We start from the raw sequence: 15,980 nt of genomic DNA on the forward strand, positions 1-15,980 counted from the left end.
ATTGAAAGCCGGTTTGGGGAGAAAGTCTGTACATACAAAACAGAGTTGCTACTCGTGGCTGTTAAAGAACCCGGTTTAGTTATTTGTTTGATATCCTGTGTAGGATCCTTGGCTTTTGGTTGGCCTTGCTTAGGATCCTTTGCTGCTTTTGTGTGCTGCCTGTGTTGGATGTGCAATGTAACTTTTGCAATTGTACAGTTATTTTACCCTCAAAAGTCCTTTATCAATTAAATTAAATACTTGTTATGATATTATTGATGATAAAAAAATAAAATTCGCTTTTTTTTTAAAAAAAAAAACAACAATCAATATCGGTAGATGATCAGAAACATAAACAAGCATCACAACCGACTGAATCAAACAAAAAACCAAAGCCTAACCGGGGAACAAATCAACTGCAAAGCTAGTATAATCAAAAATCAAGTGATCGCCGAAATTGGAAGCCGCTTCCCTCCACAGCAAGAACATGAAGCCGATCTCGAAAACTCAAACCTTAGACATTTAAGATCTCCCAAGTGCCATGCATGAAAGAGCATTTGCTACTCCTACCAACACCAACCTCCAGCAACACAATCTGAGCGGCAACCTTGAAGAACCTGAGCAGAAAACCACGAACAAACAGCCAGCTCAAGCAATCATCTCCTCAAAAAAGACGGAAGCCATGAGGCCCATAACCAACCTCCAGTCACCACATGAGAGAAAAGAAATTATGATTTTACTTCAATATAAATGGTGAAATCATCAATTTTATTCGAATTAATAATTACTTTTGATTTTTATGTTGTTGTTTTGGTTATTACTTCATTACATATTAAAAGAATAAAAAATAAATGATAAAACTCATGTCAGAACAAAGGTAATTGCACATAAAAGAAATTTAGATCAGGCAGCAGCAGGAGGAAGCATAAGAAATTCAAAAAGGGAATGGCTAGGTGGCTTGGCAATAAAACTAGATAGATGCATTGCATATCACGTGGAATTTTGGGGTGCATATAAAGGATTGAGGTTGGCATGGGAGTTGGGATTCGGCAAGATTGATCTACAAATTGATAGCCTGTTTGTGGTTAATGCCATTTCTTCACAGTTAATGAATCCATGTGTCAACTCAGACCTTATAAACTCCATCAAGATGCTTCTTCAAAGACAATGGGATGTTCATATAAGACATGTAAACAGGGAAGGGAATGTCTTAGCAGACTTTATGGCAAATAGGGGTTCTCTTTGGAAGAATTTTTTTTATTTTACAGGGACCCTTGATTTCAATATAAATAATTTATTTCCAAAAAAAAAGATATATATATATTTTAAAAAAATTTGTATAACTGAAAAGAGAAAAGTAGGAGAATATTAAAATGAAATTCATTAAACCAAGCAACAAAACAGACACTATTCGAAACATTACAAATTGGAAAAATGAACCCCAACAACGGTTCGAAAACTAGCACAATCAACAAGCCTGTCTTTAGAGTAAATTGCTAAATATAAAATGAAGCTTAGACTACGTTTTTCACAATGACACATGAAAGGAGAATGGAAATACCAATAATACCTACTCTATCCTAGCAATAGGGTAACAGAGATAAAATCTTCCGAGGACCTTTCTCTTTTCCATTTTTTTCATCGATTACTCTCTTAATGTCTTCAGCTATGGCCTTTGCATCCATTGACACGCCAAACAGTCCCCTCCTTGACAATCCACAACAATACAGGTTCTTTTCGCCCTTCCAGTGGTGTGGAAAATTATTTTTAGGCAACCCAGTTTCATTGAGAACATGTTCATAATCCTGTACAAAACATCAATACCATATTTTTCAGTCTATTAAAGCACATGGTTTCATAATCTTTTCTGTCTAAGGGAAAAGAAATGGAAAAAGAAAGAGTGGAATTTGTAAAATTTTGCCTTGAGCCATTCATTAGCTATGCTTCTATAGCCAGTTGCAAAAACTATTGCATCAAACTCTCTCTCAGCACCATCCTCAAACAACACCTTCTTCCCGTTAATGCTAGATATCCCTGGAACAACCTATCGAGCACGACAGAAATAAAGAGCATGAGAATATATAATTGGAGCTAATTTATCGACTTTAATTTAATAATGTTTCCAAGTGATCTGCCAGTATCAAATCCATCTCCAATTAGCGATTGCATTTCTTATGTGACGGGGAAAAAACACCTTAATTACATGGATTTTGACTCCATATTTTAATAATTTGAAGTAATAAGAACACGAATTGATTTTTGCTCGCTACAAATGATAAAGTTCAGCCTACCATAAAAGATGACAGGTAAACAAAGTACCTAACTAATTAAAAGATTTTTATCTTATAAATTTCTGAGGGTAGAATCCAAAAAATACATAAAAAATTTAAATACATGTTACGCGTTTAAATGTTACAGTATTACTAGCACGTGAGAGAATCATAATTAATTAAATGCTTATAAATAAAATTTTGCTAGTTCATAGATAATATGAAGTGTAGCCTATCATGATAGATAAATAAAGTACTTAATTAGAAGGGTTTTATTCTCTAAATTGACGACAGAATTTAATAATCTCATAAACTAGTTGATTAAATAAATGCATTTCACACGTTTAAATATTGTCAATAACTTATAAGGAAATAATACTAAATTAAATGCTTATGACGAAAAAAAATCTATTAGCTCATAGGTAATTAAAAATCTCTAGCAACAGATAAAATATATAGTTTATAATCATTTTATGCTTATGAATTAAGCAACAAAAAAAATGTAAAACGGAGAGAAAATAGAAAAGAAGAAACACAATATTGGCATTAATAAGAATTCGATTTTATTGACCTTTATCTCTTTAGACTTGATCTTGTCAACAGTTCCAACATCAATTACTGGAGCTCTTCCTGCTGTTGCTTTGAGATAGAAAGGACCTTCCTTCGGTCGACGGATTCCGTACTTGGATAGGTCGCCATACTTTATATTTGCCATTAGTAACACCATGAAATCCACCACAAAAAGGGGCAGATACTTGGAGATTATCATCCCTAGCCGCACCATATCTTTGCTTACCACATGAAACTGCAAAAGAAGAGCCAGATTTAAGATAATTTTTTCTTTTCGAAATCAAATTTAAGGATCATTAGATAACCTTTGAGGAAAAAACATGAAAGCACATCAATAATAATTAAAATTGCATGTCTCGGTGTCGATTTGTTTATTGCTAATAGTAGAGAAGCAGACAACATCGCTTTGCATGCTAGAGATGAAGACAGGGAGGGGGAGGGTCTTACAGGATTTCGGATAACAATTGAAGTCTGAGCTTCAAAAGTTAAAAGGTCATAAGATATCTCCATACCCGAGTTACCGCATCCTACGACCAAAACATCCTTGTTTTCATACTTGGAACCAGATTTATACTCGTTAGAATGGATCATTTCTCCCTTGAAGCTATCCAACCCTGGAAGGTCAGGAATGTACTTGGCACTGTTTTCGCCTGATGCAATCACCAAGAACTCAGCAACATAAACTTCCACATCCCCTGATTGCATGTTCCTCGCTTCGATTCTCCATTTTCCATCAACTTCATCATAACAAGCCGATTCAACAGATCGATGATATTGAGGTTGGATGTTAAAGGTTGAAACATATTCATCCAGGTACTCAACAAACATGTCTTTTGGTATATAAGTGGGGCTATCGGCTGAGTGAGGCATGTACGGAAGTGAACAAAATTCTTTGGCTAAATGGAGTTTCAAGCGATCATAAGCTCTTTTCTTCCAAAGAGAAGCATAAATATCTTCTCTTTCAAGGATTGCATGGGGAATGGAGTGAGCTGATAGGCATACAGAAGTTGCAAGGCCTGAAGGTCCAGCTCCAACAATCACAACCATATTCTCCATATCTTTTCTTTGGTATCTCAAAGAATCTCTTGGGGGTGAAATGATGAATAGTAGTTAAGAATCACAATTTATAGTGAAATGATTTGTAGTAGTGAAGAATCACAATTTATAATGAATTGTAGGGTTTTCATATATGGAATGAGTAATGACAGAAAATCTGCATTTCTTTATACCTGGATTCTTAGTTTTAATTGATTTTCCATTATTGCAGATGCCATTTATAAGTGTTTTTTGAATCTTACTATCTCATTGGATGTTAGTGCTCACTTTTTATATATCTCTCCCATTCTTAACATATACATATTAAGCCTCTTTATTGGGACAAATTTACTAACTTTTCTTACCATATAAAATTAATGTATGTGGTCAACTGGGAATGATATACGATTGTATTTGGACTGTATTTTATTGATTTCAACTCAGATGAATGCATTTTACTTGCATAGGCAACTCTTGGGCTCTTTGCCGAAAGGACTAGCCGTTCACTGTAATCTTTCAATGATAAAATGAACTTTATTTGGAAGCGGGAAAAAAATGTGGGGATCATACTGATGTTTTTGATAAAAAGGAAAAATAGAAAGAAAATAAATAAAAAAAGAAATAGATAATACTAAAAGTTCAACGTTTGTAAGGGTAAAATTATAATATATTTTTAAAAAATAAGAACAAAATTATAAAATTTAAAAAAAAATAATGGAAAATTATAAAATTTTAAAACTTTGGAGAGAGCCCCAATAGCCTCTCTCCGCCTCTGCAATACAGATTCAGGTGGCAAGCCTCTGCAGTACAGGGTCAGGTGGCAAGCAAGCTATTGACTGAAATGGAGAGTAGTGGCATGGAGGAGTAAAGTCAACCCTAGTGCGAGTGTCGAAGTATGAATTTGGAGTGATGAGTAGAAAGTTTGCAGTAAGAACTAAGAGGGATGGCGGGAAAGTGCGAGGGGACTTGAGTTGTGCATAGATATTAGGAAGTTACAGCTAAGGAGAATAAATGTATATGGGCTAGATGTGTATTAATGCAAATGGGAAAACGTTAGCAGATCACTTCATTTTCACAGAAAAACCATGAACAATGTTGAAGAATAATTCTCAATCTGGAATTAAGCTTGCTGGAGTCATTGGCGGGAAGCTTTAGTGTGTTTCTTTGAAGAAGAATGTGGAAGCAAAACGTTGCCAAGGCCGAATTTAACTCCTCCTTCGGACAAAATCTTTGCTTCATTACTTATTTGCCTCCCTTGTTCACCTATCCCATTGGTTGGTGAGCTGATTTTATTTTCTCTATTTTCTTATGTTACTCTGTATAACTTATATAACGTTTTTATCTGCCTGGGATGTGAACGATCGGGAGATGTTTGTCTTGGTTTGAACCCGTTTCGTTGTATTCTGGGCTTGTAATGCCTGTATTATGTGGCGGTAGGAATGCAACATACACCGCATTTCGTTGCTTCTGGTTGTTCTAACCAGAAAATGCATCTGCTTTGATACGAATAAAATCAATGTTTGACTGAAAATGAAAAAAAAAAGAAAAAAGAAGGGGTTTGGAAACTTAACTAGCACACGCAGCAAGGCTGTTTTTGAGTAAATTGTTAAATATAAAATTACACTTAGACTACATATTTCACCATGACACATGAAACTAGAAAGGAAAAACAAATGATAAGTACCCTAACCCAGGGACAGAGTATCAGAGATGAAATCCTCCGTGACCCTTTCATTTTTCCATTTTTTTCATTGATCACTCTATTAATTTCTTTAGCTATGGCCTTTGCATCCATTGACAAGCCAAATAGTCCCCTCCTTGACAATCCACAGCAATGCAGGTTCTTTTCTCCCTTCCAATGGTGTGGGAAATTATTTTTAGGCAACCCAGTTTCATTGAGAACATGTTCATAATCCTGTACAAAACATCAATACCATATTTTTCAGTCTATTAAAGCACATGGTTTCATAATCTTTTCTGTCTAAGGGAAAAGAAATGGAAAAAGAAAGAGTGGAATTTGTAAAATTTTGCCTTGAGCCATTCATTAGCTATGCTTCTATAGCCAGTTGCAAAAACGATTGCATCAAACTCTCTCTCAGCACCATCCTCAAACAACACCTTCTTTCCGTTAATGCGAGATATCCCTGGAACAACCTATCGACCATGGCAGAAATAAAGAGCATGAGAATATAAGATTGGAGCTAATTAATTAACTTTAATTTAATAATATTTCCAAGTGATCTGCCAATTCAAATCCATCTCCAATTAGAGCCAATTGGCGATTGCATTTCTTTTGTGGAAGGGAAAAAAAACACATTAATCGCATTTCTTATATAGGAACACAATTTGATTCTTGCTCGGGAAATATAATAAAGTTTAGCCTACCATACTGAAGAACAAAGTACTTAACTAATTAAAAGGTTTTCTCCTATAAATCAAGCCGCAGAATTTAAAAATTTAGTAATCAAATTTAAAAGGCATGTCACGTGTTTGAATGTTCTAATATGATAGACGAGTGGGAGAATTATAACTAATTAAATGCTTATGAAAAAAAGCCTACTACTTGCCGACCATATGCGTAGCCTATCATGATAGACAAATAATTTAATTAAAAGAGTTTTTTTTCCTTATAAATTAGTGGTAGAATTTAATAAATTCATAAAGAAGTCAATGAAATAAATTCATTTCACATGTGGATAGTGTTTAAGGTAATAATACTTAATTAAATGCTAATGACAAAAAAAAACCCTTCTAGCTCATAGCTAAATAATCTCTAGTAGAGAGATAAAATATATAATTTATAATCAACTTATGATTATGAATTAAGAAAAAAAAAGGGTAAAAATGAGAGCAAAAAGAAAGAACAAGAAACCCAAGCATTGGCATTAATTTGATTTTATTCACCTTTATTGCTTTCGACTTGATCTTGTCGACAGACCCAACATCAATTACAGGAGCTCTTCCTGCCGTGGCTTTGAGATGGAAAGGACCTTGGTTAGGTCGACGGATTTCATACTTGTATAGATCTCCATACTTTATATTCGCCATCATTAACACCATGAAATCCACTACAAAAACGGGCAGATACTTGGAGAATATCATCCCTAGCCGCACTATTTCTTTGCTTACCACATGAAACTACAAAAGAAGAGCCAGGCTTGAGATAGATTTTTTTTTCTTTTCCAAATCAAATTTAGGAATCGTTAAATGAAGATATTATAAAACATTTGAGGAAAAAAAAATGAAAGCACAAAAACAATAAGAAAAATCGCATATCTAAATGTCGATTTGTTTGATGCTAATATTAAAGCAACAGCCAACTTCCCTATGCATGCAAGAGATAGAGACAGGGAGAGGGAGGGTCTTACGGGATTTCTGATAACAATTGAAGTCTGAGCTCCAAAAGTTGAAAGGTCATAAGATATCTCCATGCCCGAATTACCGCATCCTACGACCAAAACATCCTTGTTTGCATACTTGGAACCAGATTTATACTCGTTAGAATGGATCATTTCTCCCTTGAAGCTATCCAACCCTGGAAGGTCAGGAATGTACTTGGCGCTATTTTCACCAGAAGCAATCACCAAGAACTCAGCAACATAAACTTCCACATCCCCTGATTGCATGTTCCTTGCTTCGATTCTCCATTTCCCATCAACTTCATCATAACAAGCCGATTCAACAGATCGATGATATTGAGGTTGGATGTTGAAGGTTGAAACATATTCATCCAGGTACTTTAAAAAAATGTCTTTTGGTATATAGGTAGGACTATCGGCTGGGTGAGGCATGTACGGAAGCGAACAAAATTCTTTGGCTAAATGGAGTTTCACGCGATCGTAAGCTCTTTTCTTCCAAAGAGAAGCATAAATATCTTCTCTTTCAAGGATGACATGGGGAATGGAATGAGCTGATAGGCATGCAGAGGTTGCAAGGCCAGAAGGTCCAGCTCCAACAATCACTACAACATTCTCCATATCTTCTTCTTTGGAATCTCAAAGAAACTCTTGGGGGTGATATGATGAGATGTCTTTGTTAAATAACCAGTAGCACAATTTATAATGAAAATCTAGGCGGGTCGTGCTCTTTTGGACTTGTCCTTGGGAGATGAAGTGTTGTTGCTTCTGTTGCTCTGTTGCTCTGTTTTGAGTTGGATGCGTTTGATTTTCATGTGGCATGCATTGGCTTGTTGTTGGGTGGAGGTTTTTTACAGGGATTCTTGTTGCTGGATGTTACGGTAACGATGGATGTGGTTGAGACTTTGCTAAAGGACATGTGAAGTATCGATTATAGTATGAGTTTTTTTGTATGGACGTTTCTTGTGGCCTGATGATGGTTGAGATGGACCGTTTTTGGTGCTGGTTCTCCTTTGCTGGATCCTCTTGAGTTTGTTATTACTTGAAAAGATGGTTGCTTTGAAGGATGTTTGTTGATGTTGGCATGGATGCTTGGGTGTCGGTTTGGAGTATTGGATGCGTTTGTGAGAGACGCGTTGCTGTTGGGTCTCATGGATCTTCACTAATTCTGTTTTTGCCTTTCGAGTTCGATCTTTCTTATTTTGAGTATTTTTGTTCATGTTTGTTTTGTTCGTTGCTGACAACTGTTGAACTGAGGCTGGTATGTCTTGTTTTGTTGCTGGCCATTGATCGTTAGGGGTTGTGAAGAGGGTTTCTTTCTTCTGTTTTTTGTGTATATAGGTTGTTGAGCTTTTTTGGCAAAAAGTGTGGAGAGCTTGTTCTGTCTAGTGACTGGATCATTCTAGGGATGAAAAACCGTTGATGACGACGACTAAGTGAGCGGTTACGTCTATGTAATTGTACAGGGTTTTCCTCGCATAGGCCAAATGTTTATATGCTAACAGAAGTCTTATTTAGAGACTTCTGATGGCATATTGGCTGGAATGTTAATAAAATTGCTTTTTTTTAAAAAAAACACACACAAAATTCTACCTTTCTCTTAATATTAGTTGATTTTCCAATATCACAGTTGCCATGTATATATCAATCTTTTTGAATCCTGCCACCTTATTGTATGTTAAGACACACTTTCTACAGATATTTAGACGATAATGTATGGCTGTTCATTCTTATTTTTTTGAAAAGTGATTTTATTATCCATAGCCCGGATGCTATGGCATTGAAACCCGGTTTGGGAGAAAGTCTGTACAGACAAAACAGAGTTGCCACTCGCAAAAACTACTGGCTGTTGAAGAAACAACAATCAGCATCTACAGATGCTCAGAAACAATAACCAGCATCACAGCAGACCGAATCAAACAAAAAACCAAAGCCTAACCAGGGAACAAATCAACTGCAAAGCTAGCATAATCAAAATTCAAGTGATCGTCGAAATTGGAAGCCGTTTCCCTCCACAGGAAGAACATGAAGCGGGCCGAGAGCGAAAACTCTAACCTTGGACATTTGAGACCTCCCAAGTGCCATGCATGAAAAAGCACTTGCTACTCCTACCAACACCAACCTCCAGCGACGCAATCCAAGCCGCAACCCAGAAGAACCTCCGGTCACCACAAGAGAGTTATATTAAGCCTCTGTGGTTTTTTTTTCTTTCAAACAAAGTCCATTTTATTAGTAAGAGATAGTTATAAAAGCTTCACAGTTCAAATCCTTGAACTGGAACATAAATTTGCCTATGAGCGCCTAAAGAGGCTCCAGTGCTAGCGGTAGAAAACAAAGCCACTGGAGCAGGCGGGATCGATGTAACATATTAAGCCTTTTTNATGATTAGCCTTTTTTTTTTTTTTTTTTGAAGGGCATGAACATTTCACTGAAAGAGCTGGCAAGGGGGTTGCCAGAAAAAAACAGAGAGGGTAAAGAAAACCCGTTCAGCTGCTAATCCCCTGTTACAAAGAGACCAAATGGGTCACAACAATCAGCCACAAAAAACATCAAGTCCCCTGGGTCCTGAATGGCCACACAATTCAGCCACAAAACACATGAAAAAAGCAAAAGGCCAGAAAAAATTCATGCCCACCTGAATATGCATATAAACCTCAAAATGAATATCCATCATCCATACAAAAAAGGAAAAGGTGGGGATTAACTGGAAGCCATCATAGATCATTATCGTCAAACCAGTGGCAAGCAAAGCATTAAAAAACTGCAGAGAATTTACCCAATCGCATAACAGCTGCTTTGGCCAGACCATCGGCAAAGTTGTTATCTTCTCTAAAAATATGCTTGAATAGAAAAGCTTTGACATCGCGTTTGAGAACTTCAATGCTATTAGATACTCTCTTCATACGCCAAGGAAATGAACTGTGGTTATTCACCCAATTGATGGCATTTCGAGAATCACTTTCTACAATGAGAGAGTGGCTGCTAGACCATGGAGTGGAAAGAAAGAAGCTGATTCCCTCTTTAATGGCAGCCAGTTCTGCGTAGTTAGGGACAAACTTGCAACGTTCCTTACCATAAGGGAAAAATTATTGTATGTGGTCAAGAGGAGATACGCAAGGGAATGAAAAAAGAGAAAAAGAAATAGATAACATAGGGGAAAATATTATAAAGGTTAAACGTGAAAATTCCTTAGACAAGGTGGGTGCGCGTGAGTAGGCTAATTATAGGGAATAAGAGTTTTATCAGAAACGTGTAATGCAATTCTTTGGTAAAATATTACTTTTGGTTTGCTTTAAGAAATACATTGATAAGCATAGATTCTTGATCTTAAAATAAGTGATGGTATGATTGACGATTACTACCATTGATCACAGTCCATTCTTTTTTATGTTACCTTGCTTAATTGCATTTTGGTTTCAAATAGTAAAAAGCAAAAGTTAAAACAAAAAAACCCTTTGGATACATATATAAAAGCAAATAGTAGTACATTCCTGAAAAATGAATAAATATTAAAAACTTAAGTTTGATGAGTACTAAAAAATTTACTTCAATATAAATGGTTAAACCATTAATTTTCTTTGAATTAATTATTACTGTTGACTTTGGTGTTGATGACTTGATTATTATTTTACTGTGATTTTTGAAAAATAAAAAATAAAAAGTAAAACTAATGTCAATATTACAAAGTAATAATACATAATCAGGACACTTTTTCTCAAAAATTTGTACTATAAGTAAAGAGTGCAAAGTTTCCTTTTTGCATCTTCTAAATGGGTGCTGCCTCACATTTTGATTGTTGAGTTGGATTCAGAAAACGTAGTTAATTGGATAAACAACCCTTAGGCTGCACTATAGAATGTGAGGAAATGGATCCTTCGAATAGAGAACCTGAAAAGAAAGATCAACAAGTGGGAGGTGTGCAAGATTCCTAGAGAGGCGAATTCTGAAGCAGACACTTGCGAAGGAAGGGGTGCTGAGACAACAAGAATTGCTTCTGGTACTTTTAGAGCAAAGTTGGAAACTCTCTGCTTCCCTCTGTGTTATGTGAGTGACGTTTTCTATGTCTTTTCCTTTGAGTTTTTATGTCCTGCTGTGCTGTGACTTTCTTGTCTCTGTATTATGGGGGAGTGATGTTTAGTGGCGGGGTTCTGCTGTTTCTGGTGTTTCCTAAATGGGTGTCCATGGAATCTTTATGACTCTAAGGACAGCCATGCCACTGGAAAGGAGCAGTCCTGCTCCTTGGATATCCACCGGCTTTCTTCTCTGTACTTTGCTGCATGAGTAATATATTCACCTTTAAACAAAAAAAAAAAATTGATAACCATTAAACAAGGGAACAACCACACTGTTTGAAACATTACAAATTGGAATACTGAATTTCGACTGGGATTTGGAAAGTAGCAGAAACAACAAGGCTGTCTTTTATAGCTAAACATAAAATGACACATAGACTACAGTTTAATTTCATCATTACACATGAAACCAGAATGAAAATACCAATAATAACTACTCTATCCCAGTAGGAGAGTGACAGAGATAAATCCTCTAAGGGCCTTTCACTTTCCCAGTTTTTCACTGATAACTCTCTTAACGTCTTCAGCTATGGCCTTTGCATCCATTGACACGCCAAATAATCCACTCCTTGACAATACAGGTTCTTTTCTCCCTTCAAATGGATGGGGAAATTATTTTTAGGCAACCCATTTTCATTGAGAACATGTTCATAATCCTGTAGAAAATATCCTTACCATATTTTTAGACATGGTTTCATAACCTTTTCTGTCTAAGAGAAATAAATGGAAAAAGAAAGAGTGGAATTTGTAAAATTTTACCCTGAGCCATTCATTAGCTATGCTTCTATAGCCCGTCGCAAAAACTATGGCATCAAACTCTCTATCAATACCATCCTCAACCAACACCTTCTTCCTATTAATGTTATAATTTACTGGCTTTGCATGGAATAAAAATAAGTTAAAACATCTGAAAAATTCATTTTAAATGTGGAAAAAAGAAGTCAACGGTTGGAATTAATGCCCCTAAATAGAAAAATTGATACACACAATTAAAGTTGTTGCCAGCATTTGCATTAGCTGTGCTTGTCAAGAATTTACGTATCGGGACATTATTATAACAAATACTCAATTGAACAAGCAAAACCCAATAACCAAACTGATGTAATAAGAATAAATAAACATAAAAAGTCTTTAAGAGAATAACAAATAAAACAATCTCTTAAATGATAATGGGAATAAATAAAGAGAAATTCTAAACATATCATCAACCATGTACGTTCTGACTTTTAAAACAATATTCTTGCCCTGAACAGTGGTTACAATTTTATATATTATTTACTATTGGTAAATGATTGCATAGCTTTATTTATCTCATGTCTTTCCCTTTCGTCTTCGTAAAATTCTTCATATCCTCCTTTCACATTTCTTATAAGATGTTATGTATTAAACACATTTTTATAGTAAAATGAGGTGGTTTTCTTGTAACCCAACTTCCCTTCGTAACACACCAAAATAGCATAACGAGGGCAAGGTCGTTGTGAAGGAGAAGCTTAACATGTATCATCATGGTATCAGAACTATGACATGGAAGAAAATGACTATCAATTTTTCCAATATCTCAAGAAGCGAGCTTTAAAGAATTGAACGTCAAAATATTCAACTTTTCACTGTGGCACAAGGGAAATTATGAGGAATTTCAAGACTTGACCAAAATAGTTTACCATATGTTAAATTTAAATAAATATAAAGGAGTAATACTCTTAGTTTACTTTTTTTGTAATTTCAATTTAAACTCTTGTAAAAAATGTGACTTTTATCCTTACAACGTATGTAAAATAAAACCACCTTTAGGTCCTTTTAATTTTTTACTTTATACTCTTGTAAAATCGGAGGTTAGGTCTATATACCTCTCATTTTTGTATGTTTTTTATTTTATTAATAAACTTTTAACATAGTAGTTGGGCTTTACAAGAACTTCCAGCATTAAAAAAAAAAAAAAAACTTTAAAGAATTGAAGAAATTTTGGAGAACGGCGTTGATATACTAATTGATCTGATTCCAACCCAAGGAAGTACAAAATTGAGCAACCCCATATTTAATAAATACTTTTATAACTTATCAAAATAATAAAAAGAGCTATGTTTCTCGTACTCCAAAAGTGAGTGTTGGACACAGGTAGGTTCAAATTGTTTCTAAGTTTTTCTTTATATTTAGAGGATCATTTACTTTCTTTGCTGAGAAAAAGAAAAATATTTAGAGGATCAGACCTCCGTACCTATCTTGAAAAAGTGTTTCCGGCACCAATATTTTAACAGAAAATGAAGAGTCGGGGCAACATACATAGGGAGGAGAGAGTTTCTAGAGGCATACATTCCTAAACATGGACTAGGGAGAGGGGTACTTAGAGAATAAATGCAAGCACCGACTGCAATTGGAAACGTCCTCCACCTAGGCAGAGTATAAAATTCAACTCTGATGCTTCATGATATAATATCCAGTCCTCCAATCCTTGTAACATCGACGGTGAGAGAGGCTGGGTAGCAGGGGTGAGCTGTGAAGTTAGAAATCTTAGCTTCGATTGCTCCCCTTAAAACCTTGGCAATCTAAAATGAGATAATACTTGTTTTCAATCTAGGATTACGAATAACTGAAGTAGAGACTGCACTTTTTCATGCAATTAGCAGGGATTAATTAGAACAACACAAGGTCATATGACTGCAATACCTGCATTTGCGGATGCCTTTTAAGTCTAGATGTACCAGAATAGATCTCCTTTAACAAAATCTTATATTTCTCATAAAAAAAAAAAGATGGCCTCAAACCAGAAATCTAGTACGGCTTCATACTAGAAAATTATGAAACGACTATAGAGGAAATTTATAACAGTTATTCAGTTCTAAACCATCTGAAAAGTTAATCTTGGTGGCTTCGTCTTTGATTAATGAATGCATATCTTCAGATAACATACTTTGTAATCAAGTTTCCACAAGTTCCATATTTCAATAACGTTAGGAGACTGTCGTTTATATCTTTCTTCGGGCTTAAACAAATTATTATCATCATATGTTGAACAGAACATGAAACAAATATATATTGAACAGAACATAAAACAAATATCAGTTCAAATATCTGCAAGAACACAACTCTTCCTTTCTCACATCACTGAGCTTCACTTGAGCAACCTTTGTCCACAAACTTATACCAAACCCAGAACCGTTTCTTTTCTCACTTGACTGAAAAATTGAACTAGTTGTCTCCACAACACTAATCCAAACTGAAAACCAAATTCATGGTGACAAATTTCTCCATCTAAACCAAGGGCTAGTGTTCACTTTCAGAATAAACAGAGTCTGCAGAATAAACATGAAAACCAAACGGAAGCAACAAGTAACTTTTTTCTCAAGCCAGTGCCTACAGTTATCTTTAGTGAACCAATGGAAAATTTTATTAGAAAGAATAATAAGACAGCTGTTGTACACTTTACATTTGGATCGAAAAACATCCGACCAACAGCAGCAAAAATAATCAGTAACAGAACAAAAAATCGCTCTTACTGTAGTAATCCCTATCTGCTTACAAAATTTCCTAAATACTAACGCTCAATAGAAGCGGTCAGGCCATATCATTCAATCAAATGGATAAAGCACATTGGTTAGAGCATCGTCTTTTGTGAATGTCGCCAACAATGAAGAAATTTCATCATCAACTGAAACATCAGCAGCCTTCAAGAACTCAAGATTAGCATTTGCATCTGTTATTGGAGAACCATATTCAATTTGGCCATAACTGAGCAAGCTGTATTCCTTATAAGAAGAGTGCAGTGCTGAAATAATATCTTCAACTAAAACTTGGGAAGCCTCCATGGGTGTAATGGGCTTGTTTGCATCAAGAACCACTGAAGGAGAATCTGCAAAACGACTTGATTCAGCTGATGATCCAAGGCATTGGCTCTGAGTAACACAGGGGCTAGTAGCACTAGTGAAGGCTGGTGCAGGCAAGTCAGTGGAAGAGACGTCCTCAACAACTTCATCATCATCAGTCCAGTCCTCCTCTCTAAATGGTGCTCCATATTGGGCACCGTTTCTATGGCCAGGACCATCCTTACAGAAAATAACACAAAGAACGTAAGCATCCTGGACGACTCCCTTGTCAAGTAGATCCTTATCTTCCAGTCTGTATTCGTGCATAACCCAATCTGTTCTCTCTCCTTGTGGGGCTTTCCCTCTGTGGAAAACCAAAGTTTTAATACTCCCCACATCTTTGTCATTGTGACGAACAGGTCTGTCCTTCCCAGTTGTCTTCCAGTACCCATAGGCAGTGGCACGATTGAACCTACTCCCTTTTCCATATTTCTTCTCCGTTGGACAGAAAAAGTACCACTTGAGATCCCCAGTCCTTAGAAGTGACTTGTCTGGCAGATCCCAAGGAGCGTACTTATATAGGTCAAGCTCAGCGATAGCTTCAAAACGAAACTTCTTCCCCAAAACTTTCCTCCTCAGATAGTATTTAAGAAGCTCAACGTCAGTGGGATGAAACCGAAATCCAGGAGCCAGTGAATTTTTTTCCATTGAGAACTGAAACAGAGATAAAAATAAATAAAACCCTGAAATCAAAATTAAGAAACCCTAAGAATCAGACAAAACAAACGAGAATGAAAATCAAAAACCTACAATCAAGAAACTGCAAAGCAGAAACAGATAGAAGGAAAAACAAAGCGAAAACCTTCGTGAAAAAGTAAGCCAATTGAGCCGATGGAG

General features: G+C 35.8%; 3 protein-coding genes across 3 annotated transcripts; all 3 read right to left on the reverse strand.

The window, feature by feature from the left end:
* LOC18611842 (probable indole-3-pyruvate monooxygenase YUCCA10) lies at positions 494–3,875 on the reverse strand. Its single transcript, XM_007048299.2, has 5 exons — positions 3,267–3,875; positions 2,821–3,054; positions 1,901–2,023; positions 1,576–1,784; positions 494–596 (listed from the first exon to the last, which is right to left on the reverse strand). Exons 1-5 carry the CDS (start codon positions 3,873–3,875, stop codon positions 494–496), a joined length of 1,278 nt encoding a protein of 425 aa, XP_007048361.2.
* Positions 5,479–7,831, reverse strand: LOC18611843 (probable indole-3-pyruvate monooxygenase YUCCA10). The gene is made up of 4 exons (XM_018117074.1): positions 7,223–7,831; positions 6,759–6,992; positions 5,886–6,008; positions 5,479–5,769 (listed from the first exon to the last, which is right to left on the reverse strand). The coding sequence occupies exons 1-4, from the start codon at positions 7,829–7,831 to the stop codon at positions 5,479–5,481; spliced, it is 1,257 nt and encodes a 418-aa protein (XP_017972563.1).
* On the reverse strand, positions 14,792–15,791 carry LOC18611845 (NAC domain-containing protein 82). The gene has a single exon (XM_018121620.1). The coding sequence runs from the start codon at positions 15,789–15,791 to the stop codon at positions 14,850–14,852; it is 942 nt and encodes a 313-aa protein (XP_017977109.1). The 3' UTR covers positions 14,792–14,849.

The sequence above is a fragment of the Theobroma cacao genome, chromosome 1 (assembly GCF_000208745.1).
Source record: "Theobroma cacao cultivar B97-61/B2 chromosome 1, Criollo_cocoa_genome_V2, whole genome shotgun sequence".
NCBI classification, from domain to species: domain Eukaryota; kingdom Viridiplantae; phylum Streptophyta; class Magnoliopsida; order Malvales; family Malvaceae; genus Theobroma; species Theobroma cacao.

What these genes read in the sequence shown, in the direction of transcription:
- LOC18611843 (XM_018117074.1), bottom strand. Translation starts at nt 7,831, where the DNA reads ATGGAGAATGTTGTAGTGATTGTTGGAGCTGGACCTTCTGGCCTTGCA. An exon ending in TCAAGTCGAAAGCAATAAAG is followed by an intron (nt 6,009 to 6,758) that starts GTGAATAAAATC and finishes CATGGTCGATAG; the next exon opens with GTTGTTCCAGGGATATCTCG. An exon ending in TAGCTAATGAATGGCTCAAG is followed by an intron (nt 5,770 to 5,885) that starts GCAAAATTTTAC and finishes TGTTTTGTACAG; the next exon opens with GATTATGAACATGTTCTCAA.
- LOC18611842 (XM_007048299.2), bottom strand. Translation starts at nt 3,875, where the DNA reads ATGGAGAATATGGTTGTGATTGTTGGAGCTGGACCTTCAGGCCTTGCA. An exon ending in CAATTGTTATCCGAAATCCT is followed by an intron (nt 3,055 to 3,266) that starts GTAAGACCCTCC and finishes CTTCTTTTGCAG; the next exon opens with TTTCATGTGGTAAGCAAAGA. An exon ending in CCTCGGAAGATTTTATCTCT is followed by an intron (nt 597 to 1,575) that starts GTTACCCTATTG and finishes TTTTCTGCTCAG; the next exon opens with GTTCTTCAAGGTTGCCGCTC.
- LOC18611845 (XM_018121620.1), bottom strand. Translation starts at nt 15,791, where the DNA reads ATGGAAAAAAATTCACTGGCTCCTGGATTTCGGTTTCATCCCACTGAC.